At 42.8% G+C, this 19,319-nt stretch overlaps 2 protein-coding genes across 8 annotated transcripts in view; one reads left to right on the top strand and one right to left on the bottom strand.

Moving 5' to 3' along the window:
- Positions 1-1,585: 1,585 nt before the first annotated feature.
- Positions 1,586-15,871, bottom strand: FASTKD3 (FAST kinase domains 3). Its single transcript, XM_048839562.2, has 7 exons — positions 15,783-15,871; positions 10,247-11,716; positions 9,467-9,552; positions 7,222-7,396; positions 4,804-4,873; positions 3,304-3,418; positions 1,586-2,440 (listed from the first exon to the last, which is right to left on the bottom strand). The coding sequence occupies exons 2-7, from the start codon at positions 11,685-11,687 to the stop codon at positions 2,342-2,344; spliced, it is 1,986 nt and encodes a 661-aa protein (XP_048695519.2). The 5' UTR covers positions 11,688-11,716; positions 15,783-15,871; the 3' UTR covers positions 1,586-2,341.
- Positions 15,872-16,013: 142 nt separating this feature from the next.
- The window catches only part of MTRR (5-methyltetrahydrofolate-homocysteine methyltransferase reductase), a 118,313-nt gene continuing 115,007 nt past the window's right edge, over positions 16,014-19,319 (top strand). For 6 of the 7 annotated variants that reach the window (XR_012667096.1, XM_048839549.2, XM_075125461.1 and 3 more), the window contains exon 1: positions 16,014-16,101. The gene's annotated coding sequence lies outside the window, so the exon portion shown is untranslated. Of the gene's footprint in view, positions 16,102-16,237; positions 16,371-19,319 lie in introns of those variants that run through there. The other variant, XM_048839548.2, reaches the window with a different exon arrangement.

Genomic DNA, 19,319 nt, shown 5'->3' with positions numbered 1-19,319 from the left:
ATCTGTTGCCTCTTGTCTTACACTCAGATTGCAAGCTCTTTGGGACAAGGATTGTATTTTTGTTCTGGGTTTGTACAGTGCTTAGCACAATGGTCTATGGCAGAGGTTCTCAAATTGGGGGTCGGGCCCCCTCAGGGGGTCACGAGGTTATTACAAGGGGGGGTCGCGAGCTGTCAGGCTCCACCCCAAACGCCGCTTTGCCTCCAGCATTTATAATGGTGTTAAATATGTAAAAAAGTGTTTTTAATTTAAAAGGGAGGGTCGCACATAGAGGCTTGCGATGTGAAAGGGGTTACCAGAACAAAAGTTTGAGAACCACTGGTCTATGACTAGAGCCCCTAGAAGCTATGATAATACAAATAATTAATAAGGCTTTTCCTTTGCTCCCCCTTACCTCACCTGTGGAGACTATTTTCTGACGTGCTGATCGGGGAGTACTGCTTGCTCTTTATAACACAAGCTGTCTTCCGACTGGTGCTCAGCTCCATTCCCTAGCTATGTGAGCCAGCAGAGTCGGGAGTTTGGATGGTTGAACTGACCCAGAAAAGAGGCCAGACTGGCAATTTGCCAGAGTGCCATGCTCCCACACCAGTAAGAGCAGGGAGGGGTGAGGTAAGGATTGGTAGAGGACAAAGTGAGGAGAAAGCACGTCAGGGTAAATAAAATCTAGATGTCCTTCCAGCTCTTGGCATCAACCTCAAACCTCTGGGTACTGTTTGGCAGCTCTGACAGATGTCTGCATTTCAAAAGCAATCAACAAGGATTTTTTTCTGAAGGTACATCTACACAGGGATAAAAACTTTGCAGTTGGCCCACGTCAGCTGACTCAGGCTTGCGCTCCGAGCTGAAAAATTGCTATGTAGACATTCAGGCTTGGACTGGACCCTTCCCTTTTGCAGAGTTCCAGAGCATGGGCTCCAGCCCAAGCCTGAATATCTACACGGCAATTTTTCAGACCAGAGCCCAAATCCTGTGAGCCTGGGCCAGCTGCAGGTTTTTATCCTTGTGTAGATGTACCTTCAGAAAAAAACAAAACAAAAAACCAGAACCCATGCTAGAAGAGGTGGATGTTTTAATGAAATAAGAAGAGGTGTATTTTTGTTTGGTTTTAAAACTACACGAATTTTCCCTCTGACTTAGGTCACCTGCCATCTGTAGTAATTACGGTCAATCTTGCTTAACTTTGTAGGTTGGCTTTACTATTTGCACAAGTACCTACACATCACTGGACATAAAGGAAACAATCTAGCCTGCATGAAAGATTTTTCCTCACTGAACTCATCCTGTGTTCTCAAAGTAAAGCTGAGCTACCTCTATCTCAGACATAGTCTCCAACAACACACATTCTGCCGAACAAACGAGTCTCTCAGTGCCACCTGTGTAACTCCATTAGCTTGTAACGAGTGGTCTTTATCAGAGAAAATAAGGTTGATTTGACAGTGCAAGGTAGCTGGGGATTCAAGTTTCCATCTTTAAGAATAATTCTTCATTTTAACTGGAAAAAGAGCAGTACAACAAACAGTACTGGATTGATGACAATGCAATGAATTCTTCATACTTTCAAATAAATTATTTTACTCTGTGATCAGTGGGCAATAGTGCTCTTTATTAGAGTCACTGAACATTAAAACCAGTAATATTCTAGGTTCTATGGAATACAGCTGAGAAATCTAAAATGGTGAGAAATATAAATAAGAACATGAGCAAATATGAATGAAGTGCATTGATTTTCTTTTACATTTAAAATTCCTGGTAAATAGAAAACTTGCATACTTAAATCACATTATTAAAGAAATTAACAGTAGTTTAAATATATATGCAATTATGATAATAAACCATACTTTACTTTAGGGTATTTAAATTTGTTTCATAAGTACTAAGCCTTTTATGTCACATGAGTGGCAAAATTCTACCCTGCTTTATATATTTTGGAAACTCCAATAATTAAAGTGTTGCACAGTGTAAGACAGTGCACAATTTGACACTGTGCAACTGAATTTATTGTACCACTGAGAAGCATATCTGTCTAATAATAAGCATATCTCTGTCAACTTTAAAAGGAAAAGTGCAATACCCAGGAAACTCAGCATGAACGGTTTTGCAAGCATTTTCCATTATTATTCAGCTGCAGTAAATGTTCACACAAAACAAAATAAATTCTGTTGCCCTTTCTAATTCTTTGTACATCAATCCATCCAGGAACTGGAGAGACTCACATTCGGAAGCTAAAATCATCCCATGAGGAGTTACTTTGAAAGTAGAGTGGTTCACAAAATATTTACACTTCACAGTACCTAGAGGTGCTGTAGACCAGTCTGTATTCTATTATTGTTATATTGTATCACCAGCTGAGCCTGTAGGTACGAGGAAAAATTTTCTTGTGCAGATATTCTACTATCTCTCTGTTGTTATCTAAAGTCTCAAACTCAAAAAATGGAATCTGGAAGTTAAAGAGAGAAATGGTTGTGAGAAATTGCTTTAAATGAACAACTGCATTATAGTCAATATTCTTTAAGATTAACTTTCATAAAATGAAATTTTCGTGAATGAATAATTTCATGTCAAATTTTGTTAAGCTTTTAAAAATGCAAATTAAGCTTCCAATCTTGCAGCTGACTCCATGCAAGTGGACCCTATAGGGACTGCCTGAGTGTGGAGTTCATTGCAGAATCAGAGTCAATTACTAAAGTTGGGTGCATTGCACTAGCTGATTATAACAAATTCTCCATTTGCAAAATTTAAAAAAGGATTTTACTTCAATCCACACAGGAAAAAAGTCTTTCAGCAAAAATTAAATAAATATGAACAACAAGCAAAATAAAGAAAATGACCTAGTTGTGGGGATTCTATGTACAGAAAAGAGGCTTTATATGTATTCTTAGGAAAAAAAATAAAAATAACCACACACACCAAGAAACCCTTCACCTTTAAAAAAATCCCAGTTAAGGTCTTTTGAAAATAAAAAAAAAAAAGTGAGACATTTAGGTACAAATCCTAGTCTCACTGAACTCAAGTGACAAAACTTCCACTGAAGTCAATGGAACCAGGATTTGAATCTTAAAACAGTCATAGGAGCTGAGTGCTCTTGAAATTTGCAACTGGCAAGCAGAAAGAATGAATTAATAATAAAAAAGAAAAGGAAGACCAGAAGAAGAGACCAAGAAACAGAAGAGGTCACATAACCGGAGCAAGTCCACAACCAGCATGGGAAGTGTTTGCAGCAGTAGCTTTAACCTTTATTATAAATTAGCCTTCAATCTTTTTCTAGCTAGAGAAGCACTAGCTGATAGCTTCAGCCCTTACCTGCACAACTTCATAACCAAGTAATTGCAAATGTCTTTGTTTAATAGCTTCTTTGCCTAGAAGGCTGTGATTGTTGCTGCAAAACCTCTTTTGACCATCAATACACAGGGCTATTCTAAAATCAAACACAAAAGTGCATTTAAAAACAACGTTATCAATTATTAGACCTACTTTGTGGGCCCCAGGGAAGGGGGCAAAGGATACTGCCTCTTCCCCACACCCTTTTAGAGCACATAGTCCCTCACGGAGTCAGAGCAGAGGGGCTGCTACTATGATTGGCCCCTCCCAGGGTAGAGTGATTTAAATCAAGCAATTTAAACAATTTGATTTTTTGTTAAATCATGTATTTAAATCAGGTTGAAACTTTCTAAAATTAATTTGAAAAAATTTTATATAGCAATTTTACATTAAAATATATAATGAATCAAATTACCTAAATTGTTTATTTGTAATGCCACTATTGGTGTGGTATCTTATTTGAATCTTACAAAACTGATACAGGTAAAAACAAAATACTGAAAACAAGAGTCTGATCCTGCAAACACTTATGCAGGTAGCTTTACTTACATGAATGTTACTTAAAGTTAAGCATGTGTATAAGGTTTGCAGCATCAAGGCCAAAAACTGTATTTTGATTAAAAATGTCTCTCAATGGCATAAAACCTTTGTCATTCCAAAGCAAAATTTGCCTCATCTTTCACAATGTGCAGTTTTCAATAAATTAAAAGTTATTGTGAACATAGGCCAAACTTTTTGAAAGTAAGAGGCTATGTTTAAGCTCCTAACCCCACATTTAGACAACTATAGGTGCGATTTTCAAAACTACCTATATGACTTAGGAGCACAAGTCCCACGGATATCAGACTGAAAATTGTGATGGAGGAGTACAGCCTGGTCAAAGCATTCAGCTTCCTTGACTTATGAAAGTCCAATAGCAAATATAGTATAAATTCCTTGCTCATCAATTTAGTCACTGAGGTTGTGCTGGTCTCACATGAAGTATGTTAATAAGGCCCTGGACTTAACTTTTTCAGCACAGATGACATTTTAAAGGTGAAATTAATTAATAGAAAAAAGATCTTTATGTAAAATCTGAAATTCTACAATTAGGAAACTAAAGAAACAAGTACCAAACATCCACTTTAGCAACTTAAAAGTATAAAATGGTAAGAAAACAAACAACTAATAAAGAAAGTAAAATAATTAGATTTAAATTTTCTAATAAATAAATAAATAAATAAAAATTGTGTTATCCATTCTGGCTCCTACATAGTGAAGAGTGAATTCCTCGTCTGTCCCTCATCACCACTCACAATGTGGCTCTATATGTGATACATTGCAAGTCAAGGTTTTAAGATACCCAGGGTATAAATCTGGCTTCACTGCAAACCATTGACTTCAATCGGGCCAGAATTTCACCCTGAATATTGCCATTTTTGTCAATTTAATGTAATCTCACAGTCTGATGGTCTTTGCCTCTAGTGTTTGTAGTTCTCTTACCTCCTGTGCACCTCCTCATATCGGGTGGCAGGTAATACAAAGCCTTCTTCATCTAATTTAATCTCAACATCTGGGTTGGGGGAGGGACGAGTGGGAAAGAAAAACAAATGCTTTCATACAATATACACTGCTTACTGTAATTGTATTAATATTTTTCCCTGAGGGACGGACACTCCCCAAGAACGAACGTAGCTTTCTATTGCAAATTACATCTATCCATGTGCCCGTCTAAAAAGCAGTTAAGAAGAAAGAGGCGGTTAATGATTAAAGAATAAACAAGGCAGACAAACATATGGAAAATATTTCTAAAAAAGACATAAGTAAATTATGCAACTGCTGGGTATGTATAATCTGGGCAGCCAGCAATTACCACGGACAACCTAGACCTTCAGTTTGCCAAGATTTTAATCAAGGAATGATTCTTTGGCTTCATGCACACTTGAAGTGGAGAATTTTCTGACATTCAAGACAAGATAGTGGCATATCTTCATTTTTCCATAGCTGTATTGCCTACAATGTAAGTGCATAACACTGCATGCACCTAGTAACTTCCTTTCTAGATCTCATTTTAACCACCCCACCAACTTCTTAATAAAATATCCTTTCCACCCAAAAGTTTAAAATGAGTGGACTCCTGCTAAATAAAATTTATGTGTGCACATGCAAATCTGAGCTTACCTTTCCCTGCCTGACAAGACATTTTGGAGATGGTTTAAAACAAAATTTATTTTTTTTAAAACAAAACAAAAAATCTCTATTTTTCAGTTTTCTTTTTCTGCACTGTGCCATGAGTCAGTTAAAGAACTTTGAATTTCAAACTATGACATTTTGATAACACTGCTTTTTAAAAAGGTTTATAGCATTAATTTTGTCTGATTTTTTTTTTTTTTTGGTCTGAGAGATCACAATATACATTTAACAAATAAGAATATATTAAACTGCACATTTTCTGTATTGCATAGAAAGAGCTGGGAGGTAACTGTAACTGCTGGCCATCACACCTGTTCACAGCCTTCAAAGAGAAAGCAAAGCGCAGCTGCTGGCCTGTTTCGGCAGTATGGCTTGCTGTGACTATCAGTGTAGGCAGAAAAATGTGCAGCCTGGAAAAATCCTAGACAGGAGGGAAGGAGACATGGGTCTCTACTCCAAAGAGGTGATGGCTGAGGAGCTGCGAGACTAAAATGGGTACCTTTCGTGGACCACGGAGAGGGAATACAGGTGCAGTTGCTCTAAACTGTGACAACAAGATGCAAAGTTCCGCTACTATAATATTACTTGTGACACTGGTAGGCCAAGTGCCAGCTCATGCCAAGGCCCAGCTCATGCCAAGGCCCCAGGCCCCACTGAACACTTAAAAATGCATAGCTAGAAACCAGTCTTGCTTTCCTGTGTGTTAGCATTATCAAAATAGATATTAGATGGTAAATTGATAAGAATGTGTTTAGACTTTATAAAATGCTTGTAATATGTTGCATATACTGATCTCACTTATAACCTTTATAGCCCATGGTATAAAGTTACACTGAGCGTTTGCATTGTAAACCTCTATAATTTTGTAACTCGCCAAATAGGACATACAGCACTGATTAAGGTAAAGTGCTTGTCCATGGCCACTGAAGGCAAATTAAGCATTGTGTAGCATCGAAGGATTACTGACTGCACTCCTAATTTCCTCCAGGAAGGAGAGACCTCATCCCATCAGTTTGAACTCTGGAGTGGAGGGGATAAAAATCCCTGACAAGGAGAAACTGAATCTCTCTTTCATGCTGTTTAGACTGAGGGGCAGATATTCCTAAACATAAGCAAAGAGATCCCCATGCTACTTGGTAGGGGTTAGCCCCAAAGATGCTTTGAATTGACCGATTACTATAACTCTATCACCTTTTGAATCAGAGACTGAAACTCACTTTTGTATATGCTTTCTTGCTTTAACCTGTAAATAACTCTGATTTCTTTTTCCTAGTTAATAAACTTTTAGTTAGTTACCAACGTTGTTTTTGGTGTGAGATCTAAGGAACAAACTGATCTGGGATAAGTGACTCGTCTCTTGGGACTGGAAGCAAACTGAGTATTTTGTGATTTTTGTTGTAAGTGACCATTTGCCACATAGTCCAGCTTGCCTGGGTGGCAAGACAGACTGGAATGTCTAAGGGGACTGTCTGTGACTCCATTAGCAAACTATGGTTGTACTTTGGGAATTCACATTTGTTATTGGGTTGGTGACATCTAATTACAGATCACACCACCAGTTTGGGGTGTCTGCCCTGCTTTTTGACAGTCTGCCCTGAAATTGGTACTCTCAGTCTTGAGCCACTCCAGACAGTGTGACAATAATCACAGAATCAGAGAAGTGTAGGTCTGGAAGGGACCTCAATAGGTCCAGTCACCTCTACCTTAAAAAATGACATCACCACTCACCTAATGTATAGCAATATGGTGTCAACACATGAGAAGCAAAATACATTCTTGTTCCTAGCAGATCAACTAGTCCAGTCTTCACCCTGTTGTAGAGGTGAACGTCCACAGAGGACTCCAGTGAACGGCCTGGTATGAGAAAGGACTTTACTCGATACTTTGGAAGGAGTTTAGGACCCTATCAAAAGAGCAAAGAAAAGGAAATACTCATAAAATTTCACTTAGCAAGAAAAAAGATAAAATCTAAGCCTCTATCTGCTCTGCTCTTACAGTTACCTCAGTAGCACATAGAAACATTTCCTACATATGCAGGTAATTAAGAAACTAAAAAATAATGGGGCGGGTAAGCTATTTTTTAATAGTTAGCAAGTGTATTATTGTAAAAGAGTGTACATAATGTGCTTTAGAATCTTGTTGAATCAGGACCCTAACAAACAGGATGCAAATACTACACCAAACTAAAACAACAGAAACACTTCAAGCAAGACTCTTATTATATGTTCAAATATATATTCATCCACCATCAGCCTCAAGGATGGCCTAGGCTAGTCCACACTACAGGCTGCAAGGAGACAAGCCTGAAGGGTTCAATTTCCCAGTGGAGCTGCTTGGTGAATCACAGGAGCTTGTGTTACCTTCTATATCCTCTCATACCAAAGAAAAAAAACAAAGGGAAATGTCTTCTATGCACAGCTCAGTGCAATGGGTGAGTTCACTCCCAATGGATGTTGTTTGAGATCCCTGCTGTCTGAGTCATGGTAACTACACCTGCCAGATGTGCTTGGTTTCCAGTCCTCCTGACTTCCTGTCAGTTACAGGTGAGTCCCGGAATTCTGTAGCTCCAACACTAACATCAGCTCTGCCCTGTCCCTCCAGACCCAGGCACAGGAAACAAGGAGAAAAAGACAACACTGCTGTTAGACTCTTACAACTGGGCCAGACAACACTTTACTTTCCTGTGGAAAGTAAAGAAATTAGGCAAGAGTGATTTGCCAGCATTTTACATAGCCAGAAATTGAGAGAAGAGAAGAGAAGAGAAGAGAAGAGAAGAGAAGAGAAGAGAAGAGAAGAGAAGAGAAGATCCCATGACTCAGATGTTCCTCCCACTAGACAAAAAATGCTAGCTCCTCCACTGGGCTTTCCTATGGGATAGGAAAAATAAAGACTCCATCTTTCTCATCATAAAGTTCTTCATAAAGACCTAATTCTTAAGGTCCTCCATACCTAAAGCAGGATTTCATTTATGGTCCAAAGAGTTTGTCACTTCCTCATCCCCAACACCTACAACTACAGGCTTTATAACATATCTCAGGCTAAGGGAAGCAGTCCCCTCATCACAGTGCCCCCTTTCTCACCAGCCTTTGTATATTATATTGAATTTCTATGGATTAAAGTGTGAGAAGCAGGACAGCTGTTTCTTATGTAGTGGTTGTGAGAGAAACCATAAGAACCTGACCCTGTGAGATGCTGCATACCCTCAACCCCCAGGGGTGTGGATATCACTCAGCATCTCGCACCATCAGGCCATTAAAAGGGTAGACCAAGCCTTTCCTCCAAAAAGTTTGTTTTGATGAATTAGCATTTTCCTGCCAATAAATGTTTTGTCAGACAAACTGCCAGCCAGAGTAGGTTAAGTTTCTTTTACACATTTTTGAAATCCTTGCCAATAACCCTTCCCTCTGCAACCAGACAGATTCCACTGTATGACCTCACACTGGGATTTTTTTTTTAAATGGCTGCATATGGTGCATTGTATGTAACTGGTTGTGCAGAGAACAGAAAAATAAAGTAGGACAAGCTCATTGTCTCACAATTTTAATCATGAAAAGAGACCTATATATCTATATCAGAGGTCTCGAAACTGTGGGGGGCAGAGGAATGTTCATGGAGGGTGCAACAGGGCCTGGGCCTGCCCCCACAGGGGGCAGGGAGGAAGTGCCACCCAGCCCCACTCCCAATTCTACTTCAGCCTTGCCTGCAGCTCCCGGCCCCTGACCGTGCCTCTGCCCCAGTACTGGCCCCAGCCTTGGCCCTGGGCCGCAGCTCCATTCCCCCCTCCTCCAGAGCCACGGTCCCACTCCTGGCCCAGGGGGTGAAGGAGGGGCAGACAGGGACAAGGGGGGGGCATTAACCTGAAAAGTTTAGGGACCACTGGTCTATATTATGTTGCTTCAGAAGGAACAATTATGCAATGATTACTATGTGGACTAAAAAAATCCCAAACAATATTTCAACTTATATCTACTACCTCATAGAAGGGACACTCCAAGGTAACTGTTAAAAAGAGCTGGGTCAGCTGGGAGAGGACAAATCTATCCAAACCTGGTGTTTGAGCTGAAACAAAAAGATTCAGACATTCAGTACAGATGTGTGTTCAACAAGAATTCCCATGCAAGTCATTGTACAAAGGGGAGTTGTTTTTAAAGAAACATTCATAAAAGCTGCTTTATCCTGAATCATTAACAGAACATGCACATAAACTTAAAAGTTACATATAAAAATCAAATATTTGAAAATCATCTCTCTCACTTACTTATAGCTGTATTTTTAAATTTTGAAGAAAAATAAATATCTGGCAAGATCTGGGTTCTTCATGTTATCTTGCAAGATATCATGACATCAGAGAGGCACTGAGTTCCAGTGGATTAAACATGGGAAAGGAAGCCTCTTCCACCCATCCCCACAATGTGTGATTCATTTTCCCGATCTGTAAGCCGAGGATAGTATTTACTAATTTCTGAGGATCAGCTGGTTAAAGTTTATGGAACACTTTTAAAATACGAAGGTGCTAAGTATTATTATTTAATCAGAAACAGCTAAAGCAGGGAAGGAGCCTATCTTTCTGCTCTCCTTTCGAAATTTCTGTCTCTAAACTTCGTACAGGCACCTTCAACTTCCTGATCCCCTCTTCTTCAGTTAGCTCCAACAGCTGATTGTGGAGTTTGAGACACATAGGTTGGCAAGGAGCTGGTATGAGAGAAGCTAATATACAGAGTACCAGAGACACAGATGAACTTAGTTCCCTTACCCTGTAGCTGTTGAAGAAAATAGGGGTTAAATATTTTTGCCAGAAAGTTTACTGGGTAACGCTCAATAAGGGTGCATGAGTGGAGCAGATTCAGCAGGGTGTGAGGCTGAAACTGAGTAAAGCGAGCATTTAGTATCCTTTCAAGTTTTCTGAAGACAGAGGGAGCACTTGGTGGTAGGTAATTGAGTGTCCCAAATGGAACAATATACTCAGCAATCTGTCTGGTGGTGCATTTGTCGGCATTATAAGCAAAACTTTCTGCCACTGCATCAAAGATGGGCTTAGAACGGATCAGCTTTCTGCAGCAGTATTGCATGACTTTGCTGACTGCTTCCGGGTGCATGGTGAAGGAGGATTTGGGAACAAGCCTTTCCAGTGCTTCTGTGAAGAATTGGTCAGCATGTCCAAAGTGTATGAAAGCTCCCAGCACATTTGCTAGTTCATCATTTGTGAATCGAGGGACATGCCTCACTGAATACTTACATAGTCTTATTACTAAAGGAATTGCCTGAGTTTGGTCAAGAATAACCAGTGCATTCAGTATTCTGCTTATCAATTTAGGGCTTAGTTGGGGAACTAAGGTTAAAGTGATATTGTTCATGTGGTTTAACAAGTCTTGGTATTGTCCTTCTTCTGTAATACTCATCTGCAGCATTCCATAAACCATTGCTATTTCCTCAGTGGTCCATTCTTCAAGCTTTTTTCCTTGTACTTGGTTCACAATTTGTTCTAGCATTGTACAACCTGGGCCTTCCAAATCAAGCAAGCTTTCTCCAAGAATACACAGGTTTCTAATGGTTAATTGTCCCTTATCAAGCCGTTCCTGGCTCTCTGATACCAAACGCACAATCAAAGTACTCCAGGGATCTACATGCAACTTTATCAAAGCCTGCAATGCAGTCACGAGACCAGTGTCTGACAGCTTTTGTGATTCATGTTCAAACTGAAAGCATAATGCCCTGAAGACTTCATTCTCCAATATGTCTTTGGGATTCTTCAATCCACTGTCATCCACTTCAAATTCACAGATTCTCTGTAAAGCTGCTGCCGCCATGGTGTCGGATATAATTTCTAAAGAACTCAGAAATTTAAAAATCTCATTGGATGAACTGAAGCTGTTCAGCTCCATGAAAAATTTTTGTTCATCCATCCATTTGCCATCAGATTTAGAACTGTTCCCAGCATCTCTGTGAAGATGCACAGTTCCTGTAATGGAGTTAGGCTGGTTCCAGAGTTCTGCATGGTAGTTTCTATAAAACACACACCGAAACCTAACCCTTGAAAGTACTGTGCCAAAGACCGAGGAACCACAGCACCATGACCTTAGCTGTCTGCCTTGATCACTAAGGTGGTTCAAGGTTTTTCTTAGTGTTCCCAGGGATCTGCATGCGCGTACAGTAGAAGAATAAAACTGGAAACTCTGTAAGTTAATCAAAGCCATATCAGGTCAAGTGTTCCCCTGGAAGTTGCCTACAGGAGGAAAAAAAGAAAGGGACATTATAGAGAAATGACAGTGTAACAGGAATATAGAAATTACTTTACCATATTAGACCAGTGGCCCATCTAGTCCAGATGCTTCAGAGGGAGGTGGAAGAAACCCTACAGAGGGCATTGAACAACCTGTCTATAGGATTTCTTCCTTGCTCCCTTAATGGTCTGTTTCCCAAAGACACCCCTCCTCCCATCAGAGAAAAATTATTTTGGTGTATTATTTTCCCCAACTTGATTACTTTGCACACTTGACTGCAGAACATGTGTATAGTCAGTTAGATCCCAAGCCTATGGGTAGACCTGCTCAAGCACATGCCTATACCCAGGCAGTTACAGGATCAGGGCCTTAGTTACCTGCGCATACAGCAACAGAATAAAATAAAATAAAATAAAGACAACCTCATCCCATTCCTGCAGACACTTACATATCTACTTCACATTTACTTCACTTTAAGTATATGAGTTATTAGATTGACTTCAATGCTTACAGAGAAACATGTGTGAAAACATCTGCAGGATCATGGCTTCTCAATTAGAGGCCCTAAGAATTGGCATGGAAACTCAGGAGTAAGTGTAGTGCCGTACCTGAAACTACCTTTAACACTTATTAAAGTTGACTTGATTTCAAGTTCACACTGTTAATTTAAAACAGTAATTCTTGAACTATGCAAGAGTCCTATTATTGACAAGTATATTTTTTGAACTGCACATTGATAAATTATGTATTTAACATAAGAGTAGCCATACTTGGTCAGACCAAAGATCCATCTAGCCTAGTATCCTGTCTTCCAACAGTGGCCAATGCCAGTTGCCCCAGAGAGAATGAACAGAACAGTTAATCATCAAGCGATCCATCCCCTGTTGCCCATTCCCAGCTTCTGGCAAACAGGCTAGGGACACCATCCCTGCGCATTCTGGCTAATAGCCATTGATGAACCTATCCTCCATGAACCTCTCTAGTTCTTTTTTTAGAACCGTGTATAGTCTTGGCCTTCACAACATCCTCCGGCAAGGAATTCCAGAGACTGAATTGTGCGTTGTGTGAAAAAATACTTCCTTTTGTTTGTTTTAAACCTGCTGAGTATTAATTTCATTTGTTGACCCCTAGGTTGTGTGTTATGAGACGGAGTAAATAGCACTTCCTTATTTACTTTCTCTACACCAGTCATGATTTTATAGACCTCAATCATATCCCCCATTAGTCATCTCTTTTCCAAGCTGAAAATTTCCAGTCTTCTCTCTTCTCAGATGGAAGCTGTTCCATACCCCTAATCATTTTTGTTGTCCTTTTCTGAACCTTTTCCAATTCCAATAGATCTTTTTTGAGATTGGGTAACCACATCTGCACGCAGTATTCAAGATGTGGATCTACCATGGATATAAACAGAGGCAATATGATATTTTCTGTCTTATTGTCTATCCCTTTCTTAATGATTCCCAACATTGTGTTAGCTTTTTTGACTGCTGCTACACTTTGAGTGGATGTTTTCAGAGGACTATCCACAATGACTCCAAGATCTCTTTCTTGAGTGGTAGCAGCTAATTTAGACCCCATCATTTTATATGTATAGTTGGGATTATGTTTTCCAATGTGCATTACTTTGCATTTATCAACACTGAATTTCATCTGCCACTTTGTTGCTCAGTCACCCAGTTCTGAGAGATCCTTTTGTAGCTCTTTGCAGTGTGCCTGGGACTTGCCTATCTTGAGTAGTTTTGTATCATCTGCAAACTTTGTCACTTCACTGTTTACCCCTTTTTCCAAACCATTTATGAATATCTTGAATAGGACTGGTACAGTTCAGATCTCTGAGGGATACTTGTATTTACCTCTCTCCATTCTGAAAACTAACCATTATTCCTACCCTTTGTTTCCAGTCTTTTAACCAGTTCCTGATCCATGAGAGGACCTTCCCTCTTATCCCATGACAGCTTACTTTGCTTAAGAGCCTTTGGTGAGGGACCTTGTCAAAGGATTTCTGAAAATCTAAGTACACTATATCCCCCTTGTGCACGTGTTTGTTGACCCCCTCAAAGAATTTTAGTAGTTTTGGTGAGGCATGATTTCCTTTTACAAAAACCATACTGACCCTTCCCCAAAAAATTATGTTCATCTATGTGTCTGACAATTTTGTTCTTTACTATAGTTTCAACCAGTCTGCCCGGTACTGAAGTCAGGCTTACCGGCCTGTAATTGCTGGGATCACCTCTGGAACCCTTTTTAAAAATTGGCATCACATTAGCTATCCTCCAGTCATTTGGTACAGAAGCGGATTTAAATGATAGGTTACAGACTACAGTTAGTAGTTCTGCAATTTCACATTTGAATTCCTTCAGAACTCGCGTGAATACCATCTGGTCCTGGCGAGGTATTACTGTTTAGTTTATCAATTTGTTCCAAAACCTTCTCTAATGACACCTCAATCTGGGACAGCTTCCTCAGATTTGTCACTTAAAAAGAAAGGCTCATGGTTGGGAATCTCCCTCACACCCCAGCTATGAAGACCAATGCAAAGAATTCATTTAGTTTCGCCGCAATGGCTTTATCATCCCTTAGTGCTCCTTTAGTATCTCGATTGTATAGTGGCCCCACTGGTTGTTTAGCAGGCTTCCTGCTTCTGATGTACTTACTTTTGGAGTCTTTGGCTAGCTGTTCTTCAAATTCTTTTTTAGTCTTCCTAATTATATTTTTACACTTCATTTGCCAGAGTTTATGCTCCTTTCTATTTTCCTCACTAGTATTTAAATTCCACTTTTTAAAGGATGCCTTCTTGCCTCTTACTACCATCCATATTCAACCAAATTAAGTTGTATAGCTACATTGACTCTGCTTTGAGTTAAACTAGCATGTAATCAGAAGGAAGTTTCGGAGAAGTATTTTTATTGCCCCCCTGCAAAGTTAGTAGGGAATCTACTTGGCATGCACATTAACTAAAAAGAGAGAACAGTATGTCATTCACATTTCCCCAAACTTCTGCCTATTTGTCTGCCTGTCAATCTGTACTTAGACTGAATTCCTTGGAAAAGGGACCATTCCCTTTTTTCTGTTTGGAAAGCACCACGCCCTATAGCAGGTGCTACTTACACAACGAATAGTAATACAAATATTTACTCTGTGTGAAACTTCAAGCAGGCCTTTGAATCAGTCCCCCTTCCTCCCATTTTATAACATTAGTCTTAACACCTTTGAAAGACAGTCTAATTGTTCATAATGAAAACAAAAGAGTAAGGAGGCCTCAGCAAAGGTGTACTGATTTACAACAGCAAAGAATCTGGCCCTCTCAGTCCCAAGGTACAGATACCTCTCCCATAAAGAACATGTTACAGCTATGTGTAAAGGTACACTTCTCTGCACCTAGAGTTAACACTCCAGTAGTACATGATAATCTAATGAAGGACACAAAAACCCCTGATCCACAACTATACCCGTTCCTATATTTGTTTACACTTGTGCAATGGGGGTGCAAAATACTCTCCTTTTTTGGCAGCATTTTACATTCACTTTGGACAGGGGTAAATGACTACAAAAGGAGGGCAACAGTTAATCGGGATTGCTAGCAGAACGACTCCCAGTAGGAAGTGCTAGGTCTGGCAGCGTTTACAAGACAGCAACTATTTGCTAACTGGTGTTTACCACGTGAGACCCTTGGCTGTGAGCCACAGAGGACCAGTCTCCATTGCTAATTAAGGAAAAGAGCAAGAAGGCTACTACATTTTGTTATTTTTAGGTTTTAGAGCCCAAAGCGTTGTTAGACACGAATTATTCTTTCCGAAATGTTGTTTTAACCACTCGATCGCTCTTTAAAGAGCCAGTGACAGTTTCCACCAGAGCAGGGCTTTAGCACAACGTCCTTTGCCAATTTCCCACGTTTCCCTGGAGCCGGCTGCATTCCCCAGCGATCCGACAGGGAAAGGATCACACACCCGGGAACGGCAGCCTCCCCTCACCGCTAGGAGCCTTCTGGCCCCGCTCCCTCCCACCCCCCGTGGCTGGCTTGAAAAACACGGCGGAGCTGCCCTGCTGCTGCCCCGCCGGGCTCTGTACCTGGGTGACGCAGCCCAGGTCGGGCTCCGAGCGGCGACCCCACGCGCAGTTCCCGCAACGCGCGTGAGCGCGGCCTCCTCTTCGATAAGACCCCGCCCCCTTCCGCCTGGCGTTCAGCGCCCTGACTTGGGCCAACCAGAGACTAACCTGGAGTGCCCGCCCCGCCCCGCCCGCCGGGTCGAGTCTCCGCCGGAAAGGGGGCGGGGCCGCTCCTGGCTCAACTCCGGGCAACGCTCTAGTTGGCTTCCGGGGCGCTCTTCCGTGCGGTGGTTGCGAGGGCGGCGTGACGGCCTCTGGGAGACAGGGCCGCGCGGAGCAGGTGAGGGGCCGGGCCGCGTCGTGCGGCGCGAGCGTGTTCGGAGCGGGGTAACCGTTGGCGGGCGGGCGGGCGGCCGCCCGGGTTGGGCGGCCCGTAGCTGCTCTGCGGGGGGCTGAACCCTGCGGGGGGGTCGCCGCCGCCGTCTCTGCTCAGCCGCCGGGCCTCGGCGCGATAAACCCGGGGCGCGAGATCACGGGAAACCTGGATCGGGTTAAAGAATTAAATCCCGTTTCCTGCCCGCCGGCGCCGGGACGAGACCGGCCCTACAGGTGAAACGGGGCGCAGCCTCCGCCTCCCTTCCCCTCAGTCCGCCGGTCTCCCGAGACTGGCCAGCAGGGGCGCCGCGTAGCGCCCGTTAACCTCGGGGCGGGGTGGCCAACCTGCGGCTCCTGAGCCGGGTGCCGCTCTACAGAGGTTAATACTCGGCTCCTTGTGCAGGCACCGACTCCGGGGCTGGAGCGACAGGTGCCAACTTTCCAGCGTGCCAGGGGGTGCTCAGTGCTCAACCCCGGGCTCTGCCACAGGCCCTGCCTCCACTCCCCCCCTTCCCGCCCCCTCCCCTGGGCCTGCCGTGCCCCCCCCCCCTCCCCAGAGCCTCCTGCAGGTCATGAAACAGCTGATCGGGAGGTGCAGGGAGGGAGTGGGCGGGCTGCCCCTTGGTGGGAGGCGCTGGGAGCTGGGAGTCAGCACGTAAGGCTAAAATCACATATAGTCAAATTACCCTTGAAAATCCCTTAAATTGCCCATAAAGTTCAGTATACTGTACATGGTTTTGTGTATACAACCCTGTACAGTAATATGTACAAATGTATAATGTATACAGTAATGTACAGTATATAATAAAGAGTACCTATGCAAACTATAATTTTACAGTACTGTATTTTGGGGGAGTGGGGCTTGATGGGGTAGGAGTCCAGGTGCAGCTGGTTGGGGCTCGGTGGGGTGAGGATGGGGGGCTTGTCGGGGGTCCAGGTGTAGAGGGGTAGGACTTGTCTGGGTGAGGGTTTGATGGGCCTGGTTAACAGGGGAGCCCCAGGTGCTGCCGAGGGGACTCTGCATGTTGGGCTCCTGCTTCCCCCTGGGATACCCCATCCCCAGCCCCCTTCCTCACTCCAGGGGTGCTGAAACAAGTTATATAGTGGGGGTGCTGAGAGCCATTGAACCAAACTGAAACCCTGTATATAATGGAAACCACTTCAAGCCAGGGGGTATGGCAGCACCCCCACATCCCTAGTTCCAGCACCTATGCCTCACTCCCACATTCCCCTCCCCCTGCCCTATTCCACCCCTTTCCTTCCCCACTGCCTCTTCCCCCCTCATCCCCCCCTTCCCTCATTTTCCCCCACCCTCCCTCACCCTGCCCCACTGCGGGCACTGGCTGTTGCACAGAAAACAGGAAGGTTCCTAGCACGCAGAAGGGGAGCACAACTGGCACTAGGACCCAGGAGGTGGCGTTCATCTGCAGAGTTCACACACAACAGATACATAGGTCACACAATGGTGTTCATGACCAGCCTTTCATTGATTTACATATGATACCTTACAAGATACCTTTTGGATACATATTACAACTGTGTGATGTTGGAGGCAGTGAATGTCAGGCCAGATATCAGTTACAGTAGTGTGGGCCTTATGCCAGTGGGCATTGAGGGGCTCTTTGGGTCACAGGCAGCCAGGAGGGCAAACAAATCCCTGTCTTGCTGTTTTCACTGTTTAGAAGACTTTATTTGGGGGCATGTAAATCTCAACAGATGTGAATGTGGTCAAGTTAAAAGGCATTGATGTGGCACTCTTGTCAAAATATGACACTTCAGTATTATTCAATTTTATTATCTTTCATTTGGAACCTGTAGCCTAAGTGAACTGACCTACTGCCTTTTGAGTATGTACAGGAAAGGAAGAAGAGTACAGAAAATAGTATCAGTTCAGGTACATATCCTGCACTGTACACGATATTCACCAGTGTGTGAGTCACTGTCGTTTTATGTGAATCATGTAGGCTTCAGTTAGCTTCTTTGTGTGGCAGGGTCTTCGGATATTTCTGACCAACAGTGTTTTTCTAATTCAGGACAGATAAAATCTCCTTTTGTAGTTTTTAAATAATAATAAAAAAAAAGTTGGCAGTATTCAAAGATAAATAACTGAAGTAAGCCTGTTCAGATAGCATGTAGTTTTACTAGACTAACACAGGTACCTTGACCTGTTCAGAAGAGACTTGTGAGAGGTGCACAAAAGGCCAAGTGCCCCTCCAGCAGCTTGCCCAGATGGGGAGAGGAAGGGGCGGGGCAAGAATGTAAGAGGCGGGACCAGAGCCTCTTCCAGCCACGCTGACTGGTGCAGTTCAGTTGCTGACTCGGAGAGCTCCTGGCACTGGCAGCAGCAGGCTGCCCCCGCCCGTGCTGAGCTTCTGGGGACAGTGGCTGAGCAAACCAGAGCACCCGCGCCCCTCCAGCATGCTCAGAGTTGGCTCCTGTCCTCAGAAGTCAAGCCTAGGCAGGGAGCAGGCTGCTCCTGCCTCTGCTCCCTGCCCAGGCTCAGGTTCCAGGGACAAGAGCCAACTCTAAGAGTGCCGATGGGGCGAGCGGGGCGGGGCTCCGACTTGCTCAGCCTCTGTCCCGGAAGCCAAGCCCAGCCACAGCCAGGCACTCTCCAAGGCAGCTACTGTGCTGCACTGGGCAGCATCTAGGAGTGCCTCCAGGGCCTGGCTACTAGGGGAGAGCCGGTGGAGCTTGGGAAAATTTTGGGGAGGCACCAGTCATCTATCAGTTTTGCTCTTGTGCTGCTTAGGAATGTTGTGACAAACACTGGAGCTCTTCACGGAGAAGGAAGCGAATGGTGGCCCAAAAATCATGGGTTGAAGAAGGGGTAGAACAGAGCTCTGCTCCCACAGTAGTCAGACTTTGATGTGGAGGGAGAAAGCTCTTCTTCCATTCTCAAAGCCAGAGGTGGGGAAGCTTCATACTGTAGAACTTCAGAGTTACGAACACCTTGGGAATGGAGGTTTGTCATAACTCTGAAATGTTTTTAACTCTGAACAAAATGTTATGGTTCTTCTTTCAAAAGTTTACAACTGAATGTTGACTTAATACAGTTTTAAACTTTACTATTCAGAATAAAAGTGTTGTTTTAACCATCTTAATTTAAATGAAACAAGGACAGTTTCCTTACCGTGTCAAATATTTTTTTAAACTTTCCCTTTATTTTAGTAGTTTACGTTT

This window comes from Caretta caretta, chromosome 2, assembly GCF_965140235.1.
Source record: "Caretta caretta isolate rCarCar2 chromosome 2, rCarCar1.hap1, whole genome shotgun sequence".
Lineage (NCBI taxonomy): Eukaryota > Metazoa > Chordata > Testudines > Cheloniidae > Caretta > Caretta caretta.
Note: the sequence above shows the minus strand (reverse complement) of the source record. Positions and strands in the feature narration are given on the sequence as shown.